At 38.5% G+C, this 22,183-nt stretch overlaps 1 protein-coding gene across 5 annotated transcripts in view; it reads right to left on the bottom strand.

Annotated features, from left to right (window-relative positions):
• Positions 1 to 22,183, bottom strand: part of GRXCR1 (glutaredoxin and cysteine rich domain containing 1) — a 305,190-nt gene that overhangs the window by 41,108 nt on the left and 241,899 nt on the right. For all 5 annotated transcript variants that reach the window (XR_009519572.1, XR_009519569.1, XR_009519567.1 and 2 more), the window contains one exon: positions 15,865 to 16,107. Coding sequence is in view for 1 of the 5 variants with exons in the window: in XM_060012623.1 (XP_059868606.1) it covers positions 15,865 to 16,107 (243 nt within the window). In the remaining 4 variants the exon portion in view is untranslated. The remainder of the gene's footprint in view (positions 1 to 15,864; positions 16,108 to 22,183) is intronic.

Raw genomic sequence — 22,183 nt, forward strand, 5'->3', positions numbered from 1 at the left:
TTTCCCAGAACTCAGTTGAATCACAACTTATTAGAAGGAATCAAAGATGTTCACAAGTTAGGCATAGCACTAGATTTCTCTCTAGAAATCTCTTATTTTAGGCACACATGTGGCATTGAATTAGGAGCACATTGTCACCACTTCTTATTGAAATCCTACTCACTTTGCAAAGCACAGCACGAATGCTGCCTCCTTCTTAGAACCTTCCCTTATTGCCCTGATGGAAATGTGTCTCTCTCCTCCTCCTTCTAAATAAATATTGTTTTACCATTAACTTAGCACTTAGCACAACTAGCTTAGAGTGATATGTATCCATACTCCCCCTCCCCCCAACACATGCCCCTTAAATTTTGAGCCTAGAAGGCAGAGGCTGTGTATGTAAAATCTCTGAATCCTAAATGTTGCACCATGCTTTGAACCCAGAGGGTGCTCAATGTTTGCTTCATGACTGTTCCCCTTGTTCCTTCCAGGCTTTTCAGGGTGATGACTTTCACTATAGACTGGAGGCTGTGTAAAGAGACATATCCAAACCTGCCCCACCTGATTGTAGATCACCACTTCCACTCTGTGTTTTAGCAATATGGCCCCAAGTTCCAGAGAAATTGAAATATTATAAAACTACTGAAAAAAACTTGAGACATTTGTTTCTTTGTTCTCCCAAGTCCTTCAGCTAAACTTTTTGTTTATTCAAATCTTTCAAGGGAAACCGTAAGTGGAATACAGTAACATGTGTGCATCTGAGGGTTTAGTTTAGCGTTTGGAAGAGAGCTTGAAATGCCTCCCACTCACACCACCCATCAGGTGTCCCCTAAGAAAAGGTCAAAGGAACCTCTAGGGAACCACAGAGACCAATCTGATAACCACTAATTCTGGTTCAGTCTCCTCAGCCCCTCAGACAGGCTACACGAATCTAAGAGAGGTGCAAAAATTCGCAACAAATGGATGAGCACTGGCCCCTGGGGCCACTGACCCTTGCTGGTTTCCTGCAAGGCTGACCTTGATTGCAATCCAGAGAGGAAGCCTGTGATGAGCCCCTCGCTTCAGTATTTCAGGGCTCATTGCTGGACAAGTGGTTTGCTTCACTTGATTCACTCTATTCATTCTTTGAATCTAATCCAGAGAATAAACACCATCAGAACCAAACATATGGTCAGATCTTTAGCTTAATTTTTGTTTGGGGAGATAGAGGCATCTTGGGCTGAGCTCGACCAAACCGGGAGTCCAAGGAGTGATTAAAAGCAAAATAAAACCACAACACAGTGTATCATAATCCTACCTGAGCCAAAGGAAGCCTGACACTTGGCACAGGAGCTATTTTCCTTGTCGAATCCCTTGTGAGATGTTTGCTCAGCTGTAATCATATATGATATCAAGGTCACAAACTAGATGTTTACAGAAAAATAGGCCCTAAAGGCCAGAAACTCTCAGAGAAAATATATGCACTTTCTTTTTTTTCCAGTGAAAACATAAATGAATGGTATAAACGTTTGATTCAGGATTTAGGCCCCCAAATAGTAAAATAGTTATTAGGTTTGTTTTAAGTTTTTGAATTGTCAAGTTTAAACTGTTCCTCCTAATTTCGTTCTTTTCCTGACAGAAAATCTGGATTAGAAATATTGTATCTAATCCATATATTTAAGATATTTAACTTTAACTAAACACTAAAAAAAAAGGTATTTCAAAAATGACTTCTATTTTCATTTATTTTCTTATATATTTGATATATTTTCTTATATCGTGAGAGCCCTCTGGTGGTTGAGAAGATACTAAGTCTCTAAGTGCGTAAGAGTAGAAATAGAGTTCATTATCAACCAGTCTTCCTTACTGAGATACTGATTTCAAGTTCTATTAGAAATGGTTACTTATTACAGTTTCTATTAACTTTCAGCTACTCATACAATGGTACATTAATTTATTTTTATGCATTTTCTAGAATTAAAAAAAATCTTAAATTAAAAAAAAAATTTTTTAAATCTTAAATTTTAATCTTATAAAAATATTATATCTTTAAATCCAAATAAGAAAACACTGATTATGCACAAATACATTTTCTTTTCAATCAGGTTGAGAATAGTTAGCAATTTGTATCTAAATTGAGATGTAGGTAAATTGACTCCTGGAGCCCTTTTGTGGCATGTTCTGTGTCCTCTTTTAACTTGTGGCCAAGTTGAAAATAGACACAACTATTTTGTGCTTTTATACTGCCATGGTCCAAAGAACCAAATTTAAGACTCAGCATCTGACATATGCAAATAATTAAATGATGAACCTACCAGACACTTTATAAGTATCCTGCCACACAGAGAATTACAGCAGGAAAAACTAGAAGTGGCAAAGTCTTAGACAAATGTGACAATGGATTTAAATTTGTAAAATGATAAAGCTGTAACTGAGCAGGATGCTGTGGAGCTTTCACGGGACAGACCCTACCATGTCCTCCGCCTACCTCTCGTTTGTAGAAAAACTTCCTCAATTAGGCCTTCCCTGAGTTCCAAAGGGCAAATTTAACCAGAGAAGTATGAAAATGAAGAAACAAAGGCAAACAGTCAAGCAAGACAAATAATAGTTGTTTAGCCATAATACAAAGTCAAGGATCTTTAGTTCCTCCTCCAGGACTATAGATTTATATTCTGAGCCATATCTCTGAGTTGTTTTGCAGATACTGAAACCTGCACCAGGCAGGAAGAAGTCAACTGCCTGTGGGCCACAAGCACGTAGATCGACTGGAACCAGAAGATTGGTGATATTGACTCTTGAAATACCACCTGGTTACCTCACCACCAACCAAAAGAAGGATGTCCACAAGCTGATCAGGCATCCTATGACCTTCTCCCTCACTTTGTCTTTAAAAACATTTCCCTGAAAGCCATCAGGGAGGCAAGGTCTTCTGAGAATTAGCTGCCCATACTCCTTGCTTGGTCTTGCAATAAATGCTGCACTTTCCTTCACCACAACAGTGTCAATAGATTGACTTTACTGAACACAGATGAGTGGATCCAAGTTTGGTTGAGTATCAAAGCCAGGATACATATTTAGAAAAGACTGTATGGATGAAGCTGTTGGGCCTATAATTTAGGAACACTTAGTGCCAGTATGCCTCAAAAGTTCCCTCTCTTTAATTGATTCTAAGTGTTGGAGTGAAAGTTGAATTGTGCATAAACATATTTCAAAGTACTTACTACTATATGACTTTTCATGTCATTGAATTAATTTCAGCACCAAAATATGAGATGAAGAAATTATAATCATAGCACTTCTGCATTTCTTCTGTGAGAATAAGTGACAGACAAATCAGTGAGGCAAAAGGCAAAGATTCGGTCAATGGACCAAGGATATCTCAAGATGTTACTGGTGAGGCTACAGGATTATTAAAGGAACAAGATGATGGTGTGTGACTCTGGAAATTTGAAGGGGATTTGGTATGTTGATTTAGTTCCACACAGCTGTGAGTGAACGCCAAACTGCTCTACAAATATTTTGTGGGCACATGGAGTGCTAAAGCATAATTAACTAGCTTTAGGATATCAAAAGTATGCAATACTCCAACATGAAAATATCAGTGAGCACACATGACTTAGGCAAAAAGCCAGGGTTAGATGATGTTGAAGTTCTGCACTTTGGTAGATTGCTGAGGTAACTGCCACCAGTTTGTTCATGCCTCATTCTACGCATACCCTTTACAATGTGATGTGGGTGGTCCTCCCATCAATAGGTGGAGTCTGTTCTCACAGTCTTAAATCTGAACCTGACCACGTCACCTGCACTAGTCAACAGAACAAAAGCAAACATGATTCAAGCCAAGGCTTGAAATGTGCTTGAGCATTAGGGCTTGCCTTCTTTCATTGCTAGAAACCCAACTGCCACCATTTAACATTCCCCAGCTAGTCTTCTAGAAAAGAGAAAATCTGAGAAGCCAGATATGTAACAGAAGTCATCCTAGACCACCCAGTACTAGCCAAGCCACCAGAAGACCACAAAAGACAGCCAAGTCCAGGCAACACTGCAGTCTACAAAACAGTTCTTTAAAGCCACTAAGTTTTGGGTTGGTTCCTTACATAGCAAAAGCTAACTGATACAATTAATTCCATCATAGTGCCCAAACTTTGGCTATGGTTTGTTCCAGTCCCATGACCATATTTCTCTGGAGATGGAAGTTTGAGATATCTGGTAACTTCATTGCTTCCTGATCTAAGGAATGGTACTAGCACCAGATGAATTGCTTACAGAAAGAGAGTGACAGTCATTAAAAATCATATGCTATTCCTTAAAAAACTAAAAATAGAACTACCATACGACCCAGCAATCCCACTACTGGGCATATACCCTGAGAAAACCATAATTCAAAAGGAGTCATGTACCAAAATGTTCATTGCAGCTCTATTTACAATAACCAGGACATGGAAGCATCCTAAGTATCCATCAACAGACGAATGGATAAAGAAGATGTGGCACATATATACAATGGAATATTACTCAGCCATAATAAGAAACAGAATTGATTTATTTGTAGTGAGGTGGTTGGACCTAGAGTCTGTAATACAGAGTGAATTAAGTCAGAAAGAGAAAAACAAATACCGAATGCTAACACATATATATGGCATCTAAAAAAAAAAATGTCATGAAGAACCTAGGGGCAAGATGGGAATAAAGACACAGACCCTCTAGAGAATGGACTTGAGGATATGGGGAGGGGGAAGGCTAAGCTGTGACAAAGTGAGAGAGTGGCATGGACATATATACACTACCAAACGTAAAATAGAAAGCTAGTGGGAAGCAGCCGCATAGCACAGGGAGATCAGCTCAGTGCTTTGTGACCACCTAGAGGGGTGGGATAGGGACGGTGGGAGGGAGGGAGACACAAGAGGGAAGAGATATGGGAACATATGTATATGTATAACTGATTCACTTTGTTATAAAGCAGAAACTAACACACCATTGTAAAGCAATTATACTCCAATAAAGATGTTAAAAAAAAAAAAAAGACACATGCACCCCAGTGTTCATTGCAGCACTATTTACAATAGTCAGGTCATGGAAGCAACCTAAATGCCCATCAACAGATGAATGGATAAAGAAGATGTGGTACACATATACAATGGAATATTACTCAACCATAAAAAGGAATGAAATTGGGTCATTTGTAGAGACATGGATGGACCTAGAGACTGTCGTACAGAGTGAATTAAGTCAGAAAGAGAAAAACAAATATCTTATATTAACGCATATACGTGGAAACTAGAAAAATGGTACAGATGATTCGGTTTTCAAGGCAGAAATAGAGACACAGATGTAGAGGATAAACGTATAGACACCAAGGGGAGAAAGCAGACGGAGGGGGCGGCGGTGGTGGTGGGATGGATTGGGAGAGTGGGATTGACATATATACACTAATATGTATAAAATAGATAACTAATAGGAAACTGCTGTATACAAAAAGAAAATAAAATAATCATTGGCTATGTTTCACAGAAAAAAATGTTATTTCTTGTGATATTAATTATTGCCTATTAACCACACATCCATGGAAAACAGGTCTTGGGACCTAGTAAAATGCATCCAAAAACCAAGGGTATTAGGAGTTCACTTGAGAAATAGTTCACATGAAAGTTACACGAGTCTTTTAACTGGCCTCAGACTCAGTATAATTAATTGTATGATATAGATGCTTAAAGTAAATCTAGGCTCCATTAATAGAGGGATAGAGATCCTATTCGGGGAGATAATCATCTAGAAGATTGCTCCTAGTTTTGGGTGCTGCACTTGAAGACTAGAATATGTCTTAAGGAGAATAATTATGATGTCGAAGCTCAGATAATCATGCGACAAGAGTAAGTTTTAAAGAACCCATGGAGAAAACTTGCCAACATTTTTGCACCTGAAGTTTTAGTTAAGAGGATGAGGGAATAGTTTCCATTCGAATTACTCTAGGTAGAAGAACTAAGACCAATGGGTGAAGGAAGTTAGATGCAGGTTTGTTCTCAACATGAGAAAGAACTTTCTAATATTTACAGGAGTACTACAGTATGATAGGTTGGCTTGAACTCTCATGAGGTTGTTGTCTCTGGGTGTGTTCAAAGATTGTTCATCTTTGCCCAGGGATATGGTAGGAAGAATTTTGCACTGAGAGGAGGAACATTACACAAGATGACATTTAAGGTTCCTTCCAAATCCAAGATTCTATGCTTCTGTATGAAACTCCTGCGTGCATCTATCTATCACATTTGTCTTTACAAAGCCTAATAATTAAGTAGATCTTCTGCAACTTCATCTTAATAGTTGTCCCACCAGTTTCCCAACTTGGTCTTAATCTGAGAGAATATGAGAGGGGAGGTGCTAACAGAAGAATGTAAAGCATTAACTCTTTCACCCCCTCTACTTCTTAGTTGGGCACACATGTTAAATTTATTAGTTTTGTTCTAGAAATAAAGAGCAAATCAGATGTCACCTATTCATGCTTTAATATAATGAAATTCACTGTGAGTTGAATAAAGGTAAAATTAGATTTACTATTAAAAAGAGAGAGGGGGAAAAAATCAAAGTTTCATATTGTAAGGAAAAATTGATGACAGTATAGTGTCTTACAATGACGGTATGTTGTCTTATATGTAAGTCTTCTGTTTCATTTTAAGAGGAAATAAGTATGTTGTTAATAATTTTTAAATCTCATATGTTATAAACTATTATTAATATATTTTAAATAGCATTGTTAATTACCTGGTATTAAAAATGAAAAATATAACACTATTTCAATAATTATGTTTAATATTCATAGAAAAGTATCATGAATGGTGATGGAATATCTCTAATAGCCCACGTAACAGCTCACATGAAACTAGTATCTGAAACATGACCTTGATGCTTGTTTCATATTAAAAACATTACCACTATCCAGAAGTTCAAATGCTGTGCGGCATCCTGCCACCACAAATCAGACTACTTGGACAATTAAAATGTGAGGGTGGACTCAATAAGACTCTGTACCTTTTCTCCTTTCATGACTTATTGATCCAATCCTATCTTAATTCTCTTTATTCTCTCCATCTCTTTCCACCTCTAGACCTTAAATGTAAGCTTTCTTTAAAGCTCTTGCCATAATAATATTAGCAAAGAATTATTTAATGTGTGCCATGTTCCAGGCACTGTTTTTATGCTTCATCTCATTTAATTCTCAAAATACCCAGTCATCAGTATTTTATTATTTTCATCTTAGAGAGATTAAACAACTTGACTAACATCCATACCAGTAAGACAAAGAGCTTACTCTTATATCCAGATGTCTGCTTCTACTTTGCTTTGTCACTACTTTCTAGGAGGAGCTCCCAAAATGTGAAAACTGAGATCCCATAGGATACAATGTAAATCTTGGCAAGTGAAAGAGAGAGATGTGGAGTCAAAGAAAACTGAGATGTGGAGTCTGAGTGACTGGGAGAATTGTGGGGTCATTTATCAAAACCAGAGAATTGGAATAAGAAATTAATACTGAAGAAATTTTCTGTGTTTTTTTTCAATGTTGAAGTAAAATATCTTTTTTAAAAAAATAACATACCCTACAAGATTGTAGCTATAAATAGACTTGAAGACTGGAAAAAGTGAAAGATAATAACGGATGTGAAAAAGAGCGAACAGGAGATGGCAGTGAGACTTCTGTTTGGGGGAAATTAGAAAACATTTAAAGCAGTTGGTTATGTGGACCACAACAGAAAGCCAACAAGATCTTACCAGGCGTATTAGATAATGGGCCTAGATAACGCTGATACAATTTTGTTGTAGACTTCTTCACTATAATTTTGAGATTTTCTCCAATAATGCCCTTGACGTGCTGGAATGAGAGAAGAAAAACAGAGGGAGTTGCATAGGACTAGGAACTGATAAATGTGGAAAGTTAAGAGAGCTGGTCCGCCAAGTCTTAACAGACTGGATATTATTATATTCCTGAATACAGAATGGTAGGGAAACAAGTGAAGCCAAAAGTGTGCTTATAAGCTCAGAGAAATGGAAAGGGAGAAAGTATAAACAATACCAATGATGACGGAGCAAGTTCAATAGAGAGACAAAGGGGAGAGATTGAAGGACAGAAAATTATGGTCAGAGCAAGACATTTCTAAGTTCAAGATCTTGAATGTGGAGTGTTTTTAAGTGATGAAGTAATTCAGGATGTAAATATGCTGCTAAAGAGTGGAGTTGAAAGCTATTGGAGATAAGGGTTAAGGAACTTTATGACTCAAATTTAAAGAGTTTGAGCTCTAGAGTTGGGCACTCCTAAATTTGAATCCTGCCTTATGATCTGAAGGTATTTAAAGATTTTCTTAACCTCTCTAAGTTTCTTAATTTCTCTAACAAAATTTGGGGTGAGAGAGATGAGAGGGGTGTTATTGACATTTTTATTTTAATATATTATTCAAAGAAATAATACATGTAGAAAGCTTAGCAGAGTGTATCATTCAAGTTAGCTTTTACTATCATTGTCATTGTTGTTGCTATTAAAAACTATCCTCAGATATTCAGGAAAAAAGGACAAGGAAGCAATCACATGACAGAGTAGTACTGCTTCATTTAAATTCCAAGAACCTGACTTAAAGCTTAGGTTCCAAACTTCCCCATCCCATACCTTCTGAAGTAGAGTGAACAGGCCAGAAACAAATATTTCATGACCCTGAATAAGGAGGCTTGAAGATTGAATATGTGCTGTGTCTACTACCAAATAAGATCCAAGGAAAAGGGGTAAATTTGAAAGCTCAGGGGATTCTTCTCTCATCCAGATCTCTGTTGAAATTGTTAATGATCAAGGAAATGACCAAAAATATGACTTGCAAAGAACAAGGAAGAGAAGATAAAGATCTAAAATTCACCTATTCCACAATTAAATGCTAAAAAATCAAAATTAGATACGATGGTAATTACCTGTAGTGAAGTGGGTCGCTTACTAGATAAAATACTCAAAGGCGACCAAGAAGTGGGGTACACTTCAGTAGGCACCATCTCCAAAGTACTCCTTTTAATGAAAAGTTAATTATCTAGGGATACATTCTCAGAAAGCCCTGATAGTTAAAGAAGATTGTGTCTATGTACACTGAGAAGGTCTATAACTTTCAACAGATTTTCAAAGAAGCATATGACTCCAACACTTAAAAACCACTTCTCACAAGTGTATGGTAAATATTTTCAAGAGGTTTAAGACAGAAGAGTTTCAAGACCTAACAAAACACTTAACTTTATGTTGATGGTTTATGACAATAGTTATAATTTCATATAACACATTCCCATAAAGAAACACCAAATTTACCAAAGATTCCCTCCCATTAGTCCTCCCACCATCTCTGCAGCCCTCATTAACAGAGTGAATACTACGGAGTTGCTTGGTGCAAGGAAACAATTAGTGTAAAACACACAGCATGAAGGAGCTTATTCTAGTCAACTACTCAAAAAGAGTTTTGTTCAGCGTGGCAGACACTAACTTCCTACCCAATATCCATGATCCCTCATTTATTCTAAGAAAAACCTTTTTTTTTCAACATATCAATGTGTCCCTCTGGAAGAGCACAATTCCCAGTCTACTTTGCAACAAAACGTGAACAATAAAATGCAAAGATGGGTAAGATTTCTGGAAGAACTCTTTACAAGGGCACTCCTTTAGCTAGGATGCCCTTCTCTTTTTTCTTTTCTTTCTCATTCCCATCCTGCCTGGAATGCAGGCATGATGTCAATACTTTCAGCAACTATTAGGACCATAAGGTCCATCAGGAGACCTTCAAGGTAGAAGACATGTGCTAAGTACTATAAAATAGAAAGTGGTCCTAGGTGACATCATGGAACTTTATACCCTCCCAGGAGCATCTTCCTGTACATTTTTTATGTGAGAAAAGATAAAATCCTTAATTTTTAAGGCTTCAAGGTTTGTTGTGGTTTGTTTAGGGATTTTTTTTTTTAGAAATAAATCATTGTTGTTCAGAAAAAAATGTAATTCACAAATGCTGTACACACCCAGCCTGAAAAATGTCACTTTACTTTGTTATACTGCCTAAAAGTGGACCACTTGATGATTCACTTTGATAAACAGTAATGATTTTAATGGATAGTCTACATGATAGTGAACATTAGACCACAAAGAACTGTGACCTCTGAGAGGAAGGAAGCAAATGAGGTGAGTTCTACAGTTTCCCAGGCTTACTATCATGATAGCTTTTCCAAGCTATATACAGGAAAGGGGAATTTAAAGCAGAACCTGGTAGATTCCCTGAGTTAAGGAAATAGACCTGAGAGCCTAGGAAACTAAGATAGCTAGAGTTCACAGGACAGAAAGTAAACAGCTTTACAGAGAATTCTGGAGATAGACAGAGGGCCCAGCTTGTGTTCAACAGAGTAAATGATCATTACATGCATGTGAGGAAACTACTCAAGGCCAGCAAAAGAACCACCTGAAAGGATGAAAAGGGACAGTGTCTGGGGCACGGTTGGGAATACTGCCTGTTCCCATCAGCCAGACTGGAAAACCTTAAAATTCATGGGGCATTCAGTAAAGTTATCAAAAGATTATGTCCCCATTCTGAGGAATATTTAGCTTTGGACTAAACACTATTCTGGCCCTGCCTAGAAAATCTTAATAACAAACCCAAAATAGCAAATGATTTCCAAGTAACTTGACTGCATCTCAGCAAAAAGCCCAAGAATATTTATATGAATACAAAAATATCCCAATAAAAAATACTTTTATCCAACCAGATATGTGGAATTCAATCAAAATTACCAGGAAGGCAAAGAAGTGGAAAATAGTACTCAGAATTTCAATTAATTGAAGCCAACCCAGAACTGACACAGATAATGAAAGTGTCATGCAAGGAGATTAAAAGTTATTATATGATCAAAAAGCTAGAAGAAATATTGAACATATTAAGTGAGACATGGAAAATACATTTTTTAAAGAAATCAAATGTCTAAAGATAAAAATTACAATATCTGAGATAAAAAATACAGAGATGGGATTAACAGAAGATTAGATATTATATAAGAAAAGATTAGGCGTCCAGGAGACACAGCAATAGAAACTATCCCAAATGAAATAAAGTGAGCTATGGAATTATTTCAAACAGCCTGATATGCAGGTAATTAAAGCCTCTGAAAAGAAGAGAAAGAAAGGAAGATATAAATAATATTTTAAAAGTAAAGGCTGAAAGTTTTTTGAATTTGATAAAAAACTATATACCTACTGAACCAAGAATCTCAATGAACCCTTAGCAAAAGAAACATGAAGAAAAGTATGCCAAGGCATATCATAATTGAAGTTCCCAAATCTGGTGCTAAAGAGAAAATCTTAAAAGTAGTGGGGTTGGGGGTGGCAGAGAAGACATGTCACAAACAGAGAAACAAAGATAAGGGAGGGGTCATATTTTTTATCAGAAGTAATGTGAATGAGAAGATAGAGGAGCAACATCTCTAAAGTACTGAAAGAAAAAAAAACTTTCAACCTAGAATTCTATACCCAGCAAAAATATCTTTTAAAAATAAAAATGAAAGAAAAACTTTTCAGACGTGAAAGAATTCATCCACAGCAGACCCACACTACAATAGTAGTATGTAAGAAGTCCTTCACATAAAAGAAAACTGATGTCAAATGGATATGATGCTCTACACCAAGGATTAAACAGAACCAGACCTTAAAACTGCAGAGGGTAGAGTACTTCCAAACACACTTGATGAGGTCATCACTATCCTAATACCAAAACCAGACAAAGACATTAGAAGAACAGAAAACTATATTGACAGAAAGATCAATGTTTGCCAGGGGACTGGGGTTGGAGGAAGGGATTAACTGCTAAATGACATGAAGAATATTTGGGGGCTTATGGAAATGCTCTATATTTTGTGTATTGGTAGATTCATGGGTGTACACATCTGTCAAAACTCATCAAATTGTATAATTTAAACGTGTAGTTTATTATATGTAAATTATACCCCAATAAAGCTGGTTAAAACAAAACAAAATAAATGAAAACAGCATATCTGGCAGATACTGTGGTTTGTCTCACTCAGTAACCTATCCAGACTCATGTCTCTAGAATGTCTTCCTGTGCTATAGAGTGTACAGCAGTGTATAGAGGCTAGAAACCTAAAAAGCATATTTCCCATTTTCCCTCACTGCTTTCACATGTGACTTATTTAGTAACCACAAACAGATACACTCACTCAAAACTTTATTAGGAAGAAAATTTTGTAGAAAGAAGGGCAGAGAACAAGTCATCCATTTTGCTGGTGTGGACCATGGCAAAGACAGCAAGTTACTGGAGCTGACCACCTCCAGACTGTGGCAGAGGCTTTCTTGGTGGCCCATTTCTGGGAAAATTGGACGTAATTGGAAAATTGGAGAAATTTTGGAAGTAGTCCCTAGAAACATGCCTAGAGTCTGTAATTCTAGTGTGCCTACTAGCTATGCTCAATAATAATTCCTTCATTCTTAAATTGAATAAAACAGTACTTTAAATAGATATAGAATTATCAAGCAGTCACAACTCAGTATCAGCTAATTTAAGAGACCCCTCTAGATCACCAGCCTTTCCATTCTTCTCTCTGTTACTGAAGTCCACACTTGGATTCATTCTACACGTTTCATAGCTCAGTTCCAACGTGGATTTTGTGAACTCTTACTGTAGAGTTTTATGGTTGGTCCATAATCAAGATACTATTTCTAACTCATTTCCTACGGGTATTTCTAAGATTATTTATGTCCAAACTGTTGGAACACAATCTTTTTGTGTAAAGCTTTTCTGATGCCAAAACAATAGGGCACTTGCCCCAAGTAAGTTCCAAGCTGAACTTGCTCCTCCCCCCATCTCTCTCCCTCCACCACTGAGCATCCCAGGGCAGTGTAGATTTGTTTTCTAAAGTCATTTCTTTCCCTTGACTATTCCATTGCTTCCATCTTGAGTTTTTAGTTTGGCTGGGGAAGACAGTCATCAGACAAAAAGAGCATCCTTGTCAGTTCTTCCATTCTTGTCCATAGAAGGAGTCCTATTAGCTTCCGTTCAGTGAAAATAACTGAATTCCCTTGGCACCACCCACCCTGGGTCTGATGGCAGTGATGGCAGTAAAACTAGGGAGCTGTGAAATGTCCTCATCCTCTCTCCATCCCATCTCACTGTCTCCCGCACTCTGCCTCCATATGCCTCTGTCTGTGTCTCTGTCTATTTCGTTCTCTGGCTCTGTTTGTCTATTTCTTTCTCTCCATCCTTAAAGACAGTTGTATTTGTGCAGATGATTCACACATCTTGAATTTTCTCATTTATTTAAATTTAAACTAAATCAAATGGTTTCATGTAACTGTTTAAAACATCACAGATGTTAAGGAAACTACCAACATCAGTTCCTTTTCCTCCCCCAAAATTATGCTTCACCACATGCCAAAACCCAGCAGAGGGCATCCTTCCATTTCAGATGTGCAAACACTGCAGGGAAAAGGCTCTAACAATTCTGGCAATGTACTCCATTTGCAACTGTGCACTGGAATCTAAATAAAGGGGCTACTGTAGTAGTAGGGAAATTTGTTACATAAGTTGTTCTGGAGTGTTTATCTCCATTTTGAATTGTAAATTTAGAAGCAATTCCCCTTTCATAAGAAAAAAAAAAAGGAAAAAAATCTCGTCTCTGGCCTCTCTCCAGATCTGGGGAATTAGCTTCAAATTTCAGAAGCAGCAGGTAGCACCTCTGTGATCCCTCTGCCTCTAGGCATGTGTGTAAATAAAGTGATCACAGAGACAAAGCAATCGAGAAAGAACTCTGCACCCTACCTCCTCTGCTGCACTCTCCCCTATCCCTGAAACCTAAAGACAAATAGCAAGAGAGGCATTTTGCCTGTTACACTGAAAAGTAGGAAGAAGATGAGCCTGGTCGAGAGCAGAGTAGCAGGTGGGGCCCACCTTGTACCTGTGTAAGTAAGCAGTCGCCCACTAAGATTAACTGTGTAGCTTCACAGAACTTAAAATTCCACAATGAAAAATATCTTACATTGTCAGAAGAATTTCCCCCAGGTTACAATGCAAATACCCACAACCCTTATCAGTGATTTTCTCCGCAGTGTAGATGAGTTTATGAGATTTTCTTTCCTTGTGGAAGAATGTCTCAGGAGAGAAGGAGAGAATATGAGGAGACAATATAGCATCATTCCTACATCCATTCAGCATATGTTTTTGAGCACTTTATGCCAAACCCTGTTGTAGGTGCTAAGAACCCACCAGGAAACAAACTAGCAAAGATCACTTTCCTTGAGGTGATGTGTCAGAGTGCAAGGGTCTGGGAAATCGGACAGACCTAACTTTGAGTCCTGGTCCTGCCAATTACCCAGCTATGTGTGTGTGTGTGTGTACATATATATATATATATATATATATATATATATATATATATATGTACACACACACACTATATACAGTGTATATATCAGTAAAATCCTCAAAATTAGCCTAAGAAAAGTTCTATTATGATTATCATTTTCATTTTACAAATGAGGAAATCAGGCACAGAGTGATTTATAAATTTCCCAGAATCAGAAGTAGCAGAGCAGGAATTTGAAACAATGCTGCCCGACTTCAAAGCTGTCTTGCCTCTTAACCAGTGCGCCAGAGAGCTGATTTCTAGGTCCTGAGGACTAGATGAGATGACACATATAAGCTGAGAGTATAGTATAGTACTTTTTAAAATTTATTTATTCATTCATTCATTCATTCATTCATTCTGTCATTTTTATCACTGCCATTGTTATGGGTTTCTGGGACCTCAGGGTATATGTTGAAGTATAAGATAAGAGGCTCAATACTTGAATCAAAATACTTCTAGTTCAGAATCTATCTGTGTCCAGCTCTGGTTAAAAGTAAGATTGCATAACATCATAGCTACTGAATCATGGCTTCTCTGCATTAACCTTTCCGTAAGATGACAGGCGGCCTCTAATAGCCATGGCTCTAGACAGGATATCAGGACACAAGCTCCCTGTAACAAACAGGAGCATTTCCTGCTCTGGCTTTTTCTAAACTTCCCTGGAAGCTGAAGGTTAAGACCAGATTTGAAATGAAACCAAGATGCAAGGATGCATCTCTGGTTGACAGCCGCTTTCTGTTCTCTGATCAGTGACCTTGTAGTCAGTCCCACCCCCCTCAACTGCTGGTGTCCCTTTGCTCTCTCTCTTTCCAAACTGCACTCTCCAAAGCCCCCCTTCTTGGGCTTCGTACTGATGAAGCTTGTTCATAGATCAGTGGGGGTTAAAGATGCTAACCGTGCTATTCAAAGAGCAAGGAAGCAGTCATGTTTTGTTGCTGCTCTGGGAGTGCTCTGCTCGCCCGTAAGCCTGCATTTGTGTCTCACGTTCTCGCATTACCAAAATCAAGAATCATTTTAAACAAGCAGATTAAAATTCTGGCTCCGGGCCCCATTTCTTATTGATTTCATTTCACGACTGTCATCTTAGTTTCATTAAGTAGGAAACTGAGTGTTTGATAATGGGGTATAGGAGAATTCACAAATGGATATCTCATATATCCCATTTTTCTTGCCTGCACTAAAAAAAAAAAAAAGTTTTTATCCCACATGTCAAGCGTCACAATGCAAAACTCAGGTCAACTAAACATTTAAAAACTGTATTTCTATTCAAAAAGGCAATTTCATGCTGATTTCATTTCACCATGACCCTGCAGGGATGAACACTGTAGCAACACATCATTTAGGATAGAAATAAGTGCTTCAAACCCTTTGGATTGAACTTAAAAAAATAGCTAGTATGCTGGTAGCTATGATGCAAGTTGCCTTGTCATAGCCTTATAGCTTTCTATCAACACTGGTTGGGTTCAATAAAAAAGAAGATTTTCCTTAGCAGATACTCACCCCAAGGTAATGGCCATCGATGAACACGACAGGAAGCGAAGGAGCTTCAGAAACCCGTCGGCATCGTTCATCTAATTCTTTTCCATAGTCACCATTCAGAGCTATGTTTTTCTCTTCAAATTTTACCCGATGGTTTTGGAAGATCTTTCTTACCAGTTCACACCTTTCAAAGGTTGTCCGTACCACACGAAGGCAAGTCGTATAAATCACTACGCGGTCAAATTCTAGTTCAATTGATGGTTGCTGTAGGAAAATATTATAGTGTAAATATTTTGGCATTTGCTTTCTTACATCTCTTTATTTTAAGACAATTAACATTTCAGCCAACGTCTTACACATTAAAGGCCTGCAATAAAAGTTGAATAAGCACCATATTTGTCAATTCTAAGACATGTCTTTATACTTTAGAACATCTGTAATTGCAATAAGGATGACAATCAACATAATTTAAATGACATAATTTAATTGACAGTATTTTTTCTGTTCCCAATGGCGTATAAGATAATGGCATATCTTTTTTTTTTTTAACATCTTTATTGGGGTACAACTGCTTTACATTTTTGTGTTAGTTGCTGCTGTATAACAAAGTGAATCAGCTATACATATACATATATCCCCATATCCCCTCCGTCTTGCATCTCCCTCCCACCCTCCCTATCCCACCCCTCTAGGTGGTCACAAAGCACTGAGCTGATCTCCCTGTGCTACGCGGCTGCTTCCCACGAGCTATCTATTTTACATTTGGTAGTGTATATATGTCCATGCCACTCTCTCACTTCGTCCCAGCTTACCCTTCCGCCTCCCCGTGTCCTCAAGTCTATTCTCTACGTCTGCATCTTTATTCCTGTCCTGCCCCTAGGTTCTTCAGAACCATTTTCTTTTTTTAGAGTCCATATATACGTGTTAGCATACGGTATTTGTTTTTCTCTTTCTGACTTACTTCATTCTGTATGACAGACTCTAGGTCCATCCACCTCACTACAAATAACTCGATTTCATTTCTTTTTATGGCTGAGTAATATACCATTGTAACTGGCATATCTTAAAATTGATGATGCCTCACATGGCATGCCATGTGGTGAAATAAGGAATGGTTGAATTATTTTTCTCATGTTTTGTAGACATCATTCAACTACAATAGCTGCCTCTTATACCCAAAGCAAAACATGGAACAGAATAGACAAAGTTAGCATTTAACCATTTGAAAATTCTTCTACTCATCAACTTACCAAATTTGACAGCTTTTTTGAGCCAAAATTTACTGGGAATAACAAGATCTATATCATAGGATTGTTCTGAGATTTAAGAGGCATAAAATGTGTGCATGAGCTCTGTTGAATGACAGGCTCCCGTGTGCAGTGAGAAGGTTCTGCCGTGAGGAACAGAAGATATAGTGGCTCAGAGAGAGTGCATAGAAACCAATATCAAGGTGGGCAGCAGGTCAAAGCCAGGCATAAAAAGGAAACAAGGAAACAGTACACTGCAATGGAGTGTAAGCAATTGGAGGCTTAGCTTACACTCTCAAAATGGAGGCAAGCAACTCTCAAAACCAAGGTGAAGACTCCTAAAGAGAGAATCTCTTTTTGTCTATGTTTCCTGCTGCATCAGAAATCAGTGACTGCATTCAAACCCTGCCAGCACTGCGAGGGCCTTATCAGCTAGGTCCTGACATCACCAGGGTGACATCACCCTCTTCCTCTTTATTATAGCCTTATTTGAAAGAGACTGAACAGAACCCAACTATATACCGTGAGATCAAGGGATCCGTGAGTCTCCACAGTGCTACAGTTGTTGAAAGACAACCACACAACTTATAAACTCCTGTGAAATCAAAACTTTGATTTGAAACCGCTCCAGATGGCTAAATACTAGAACCAGAAGGTAAGATACTAAGCTTCACCACTTTGTACTCAAAGAAATCAGACCACTCTGCCAGATGCAAATACAGATAGTTCTAGAAAGATATGAAGTGATGGAAATGGCTATGCAGTGGTCTCCACTTCACCGAGAGACTGGACATTTTTTTTTTTCCTAATGGTAAAATGTATTAAAGACATAAGAATCTTTTCTTTCCTCAATAGAGGTTAGAAGCTAAGTTGAAAACCAGAGGCCTGGAGGGGCCAAGCAGGTGTCATAAATGCTGGAGCAGACCAGGAGTAAATAAGATATTAGTGAGAAGCAGGGAGAGTGTCATTTGAAAGGGAAAAACATAACTCAGCTTCAGGCAGGTTTCAGGAATGTCACTCAGTGTTGTCAGATATGATTATTGTAAATATAAACTTGAAATCTGGATTTTTATAGGAAATTTTCTGCATTCTAAATAGTGGCACCCCATTTAAAAATGTATTGAGACCCCTGGACAAAATATCTGAAGGCTGAATTTGGCCTATATACTGCTAATTTATAACACTGGAAAGGAGAGAGTCCCAGGGAGGTATATCAGATATACCTGGACTCTGTCTCTGGCCATCTCTGTCTTTGGGAAGCTAATGAGCTGTTTAGCCTCAGTTTTCTCATCTGTAAAATGTGATAATAGTGGTGGTAGGTACCTAATAGGTTTGCTGAGAAGATTAAGAAAACAACTAGTGTAGGGCTTAAAACATAGTACTGTGTGCTGAGTTATACACTGCAAAGATATTACACTCCACATTGTGGAATTTTTAAGATTAAGACCACAAGCAAAAATAAATCAATGGAAAATATCAATGTAATTAATGACAAGAAAAGAGGATTATTACTAGGCTTTAGATTAAGAAGCATTGATCTTCAAAAAGAGTAACCAAATGCCCAAGAGCCTCTGGTTCCTCTTCATATTCACAATTATGAACAAGCTGGGAATCAAGGAACTCACTGTAAATGCTGCAGCTTTCGGAATGGCACCAAACTTCTCTTTTTCCTGATATCATCTGAGTAATTATGCATTGTTCCTCTGGCTGCAAAGACTGCTATAACTGCATTTGTTTCTACCAAAATGTTCCACTTTTTTCAATAGTACACTTACTTTTGAAATATTTTATAAGAAATACATTTCCCCATGTGAAGAAGTGGGAAAATTTAAGATTGGGCCATTCTGTTCTCACACAGGATTCTCTCTGCTCGTACAACATATGCTTGGTACCACTTTTCTGTGTATCTCTAAGAGACAGACATTTAAAAAACAGTAATAACATGAACCCTTATCAAGTGGCCACGTTAGATGCTGTTCAGTGCAAAGGGTAACAAAAAATATCCCTTTGCCTACTGTTGAGGATGAGCTTTGCCTGGAATCAGTGATTGGATATTAGAATAAACTAGGGAGCTTTAAAAATCCCCAAAGCCCAGGCCAAGCACATACCAGTTATATCAGAATCACCAGAGTGATTTTTTTTGAAATCTCCTCTGGCAATTCCACTGTGCAACCAAGTTCTAGAGCTAGTTGGATACCAGTTGGAAATGCAGAATCATGAGCTTCACCCCAGATCTACTGAATCCGAATCTGCACTTCAACAAGTTCTCTGGGAAATCTGGGTGCACATTATATTTTTGAGGAGCCCCGGTGAAGTCACATATAGGCAGCTTGACTTGTTAGAGAAACTGGGTTTATGTCCCTTTAAAATAACTGCTAGTCATTTATACAGTCATTAGAATAATTTGCCAAACATATGCTAGGCACTATATATATAATGGGGAGCAAAAATTATAATTCCTAACGACTTGGAGCTCATAGTTTAAAGTAATAAAAAAACTAAAATGTTACATAAATCAATATAGAATTACAAACTGTTAAGTGATGCAAAGGAAATGCACAAGTTGTTAGAAGAGGCTGTGGCAGAAGGGCCTTTTCTGTTTTAGAGGTCGAAAAAGCGTTATCTGATATTTGAGCTCTGATTTAAAGGATAAGAAAGAGTTACAGGCATTAACTAGGCAGAGCGCATGGGGAAAAAGTCACAGATAAGTGCAAAGATGTTGAGATGGAGGAAGATGGCATGTTTGAGACTCTGAAAGAAGGTATTTGCTGAAACACAAAGGAGAATTATAATAATACTGAATGATTCTGGACACGCATGTAGGATCAATATCATGTTGTATTTTATAGCCACTCTATGGCCTTTAACCTAAGAGCAATGAGAAGTTCCTGAAGGCTTTTAAGGAGGATGGGAGGGGTTTACATATTTTAAAAATAACCCTGGTGGCGCAGTGGTTGAGAGTCCGCCTGCCGATGCAGGGATCGCGGGTTCGTGCCCCGGTCCGGGAAGATCCCACATGCCGCGAAGCGGCTGGGCCCGTGAGCCATGGCCACTGAGTCTGCGCGTTCGGAGCCTGTGCTCCGCAACGGAAGAGGCCACAACAGTGAGAGGCCCACATATCGCAAAATAAATAAATAAATAAGTGAAGCAGGGCCAGTGCAGATAGTTGCACAGGATGTGCACTGCACAAACCTAGAGACTGTCATTATTAGCAAAGAATAAAGGAAGGATGCCCCCAGGGTTGTGTGATTCCACAACTTGAGCAATCGTACTCAGTCTCATTCCCAACTCCCTTGGTCTGAAAACTGAGATTGAATCCAGGGTAAATTCAAGGTAGGAAATACAGTTTATCTAGTAGAATAGGCTATTAAGTAAAATTTTCTAAAAATAATCTCACTGAACAATTTTTTGATATGATTTGAAAGTGGATCTTTCTAGAGGTAGAAGTGGGTTAAATGATTCCTCAAGGTTGTTTCCAGTTTCATAATATCAGTTTTAAATGATATTGTCTTTAGAAAAAGAAATCCTCTTCTACACTTGCCTCATTTTCTTTCCCTCAACAGATTTGTCAGAGCATTTGGCCAGAAAGCTAAAAATAGCCCCTCAGTGGTTAGCTGTCCCTCTTCTCCCTTCCTGAGAGTTACCATGGGAATAGCGTAATGAAGGATGGAGGCATCTGAGACAGCGCTAAGAAGCCACTGGGATTTGCAGCCCGCTTGTTCTGAGAAAGCCGACCTAGATGTTAATAAAGGCAAGCCGTTTCTTCCTGTCCATTGATTAAAAAAGATGACTCTTTGGGGTGCCCCGAAGCCTCACAACAACCTGCAGCAAACGTAGATGTGTTGGTAAGGGACGGAAATTGCTGTGAACAAGACTAAGGAGGGAAGAGATCTGGGGCTATATGGATATGTATAGCTGATTCACTTTGTTGTAAAGCAGAAACTAACACACCATTGTAAAGCAATTATACTCCAATAAAGATGTTAAAAAAAAAAAGACTAAGGGGTTACTTTGTAGCCAACGTATGTCCTCAGCTTGCACCTTGTCCGGCAATAGCCACTGTCAACAGTAAGTTCTGTAGTCACCTAGGCATCCAGGGACACTTCTGGAGGCCTCACATCCACTGGAACTGTCACTGATTCAGGCCAAGGATTAGTCCCTACGGCTCCCCGACAGAGGATCAGCTCTGCGCAGACCCAGCTCCCCGGGCTGGAGCAGATCCAGATCCAGTGGGCTATTTCCACTTGACCCCTTTGACTGTACAGCCTGGTGCCGGTTTGACAAGGCCTCCCGAAATCTGGGCCTCCAGACAATTCCAGGAACTCAGGTCTTAAACAAAACTTTAAAATATAATAAAAAGTGACATTTTTAAATGGCGATGGCAGACATCATGCTAATAACTTTACATTCACTTAATCCTCCCAATAACTTACATGCTGTAATGGTCTTTATTTATAGATCTAGAAATCTAGGCTCAGACGGGATAAGTGTCCTAGACAAGGTGACAGAGTTAAAGTTACAGCAAAGTTAGAAAATTGGAGCCCAGATGCACACCCTTCAAAGTCTGTGGGTTTCTACTGAGTCAAGCAGGACCCTTGAACCACACTCTTGGTTTGCTACCGCTGCCCCAGAATCAGGTTGTTGCCAAAACAGACTGATGTAGACCTAATTCAGTGCCCATGAGATAATATTGGCGATCTAAAGAGATTTGCCTCTTTACTAAATTATGCGCCCACATTTAACAGTAAGTAGCATCACAGGAGGGACACTGTAAATGTTTCCTGTCTAAAAGGATACCTTTGAAATGGACAAAGTAGAGAGAGCTCTTCTCTGCTGTCTGAAGGCAAAGAGGTGAAGTGATTAGCTCAGAGCCATACAGCATATCAGAAGGCAAACCGGGACTAGACCTATTTCTTGATTATCAGGCATTGGGCCAACCCACTGGCTCCAGAGACCACCATTTTAAATAGAAGACACATGCCTTTGGAAGCAGGGTCGTGGGGCTTTGTAAAGGACGGGAGTTTTTTTTTCTCTCTCTCCCTCTCCATGCTACTCTGTAAACTTCTGTAGCCGTATGCATATTCTGGGATGCT

Source organism: Delphinus delphis, chromosome 5 (genome assembly GCF_949987515.2).
Source record: "Delphinus delphis chromosome 5, mDelDel1.2, whole genome shotgun sequence".
In the NCBI taxonomy this organism is placed as follows: Eukaryota; Metazoa; Chordata; class Mammalia; order Artiodactyla; family Delphinidae; genus Delphinus; species Delphinus delphis.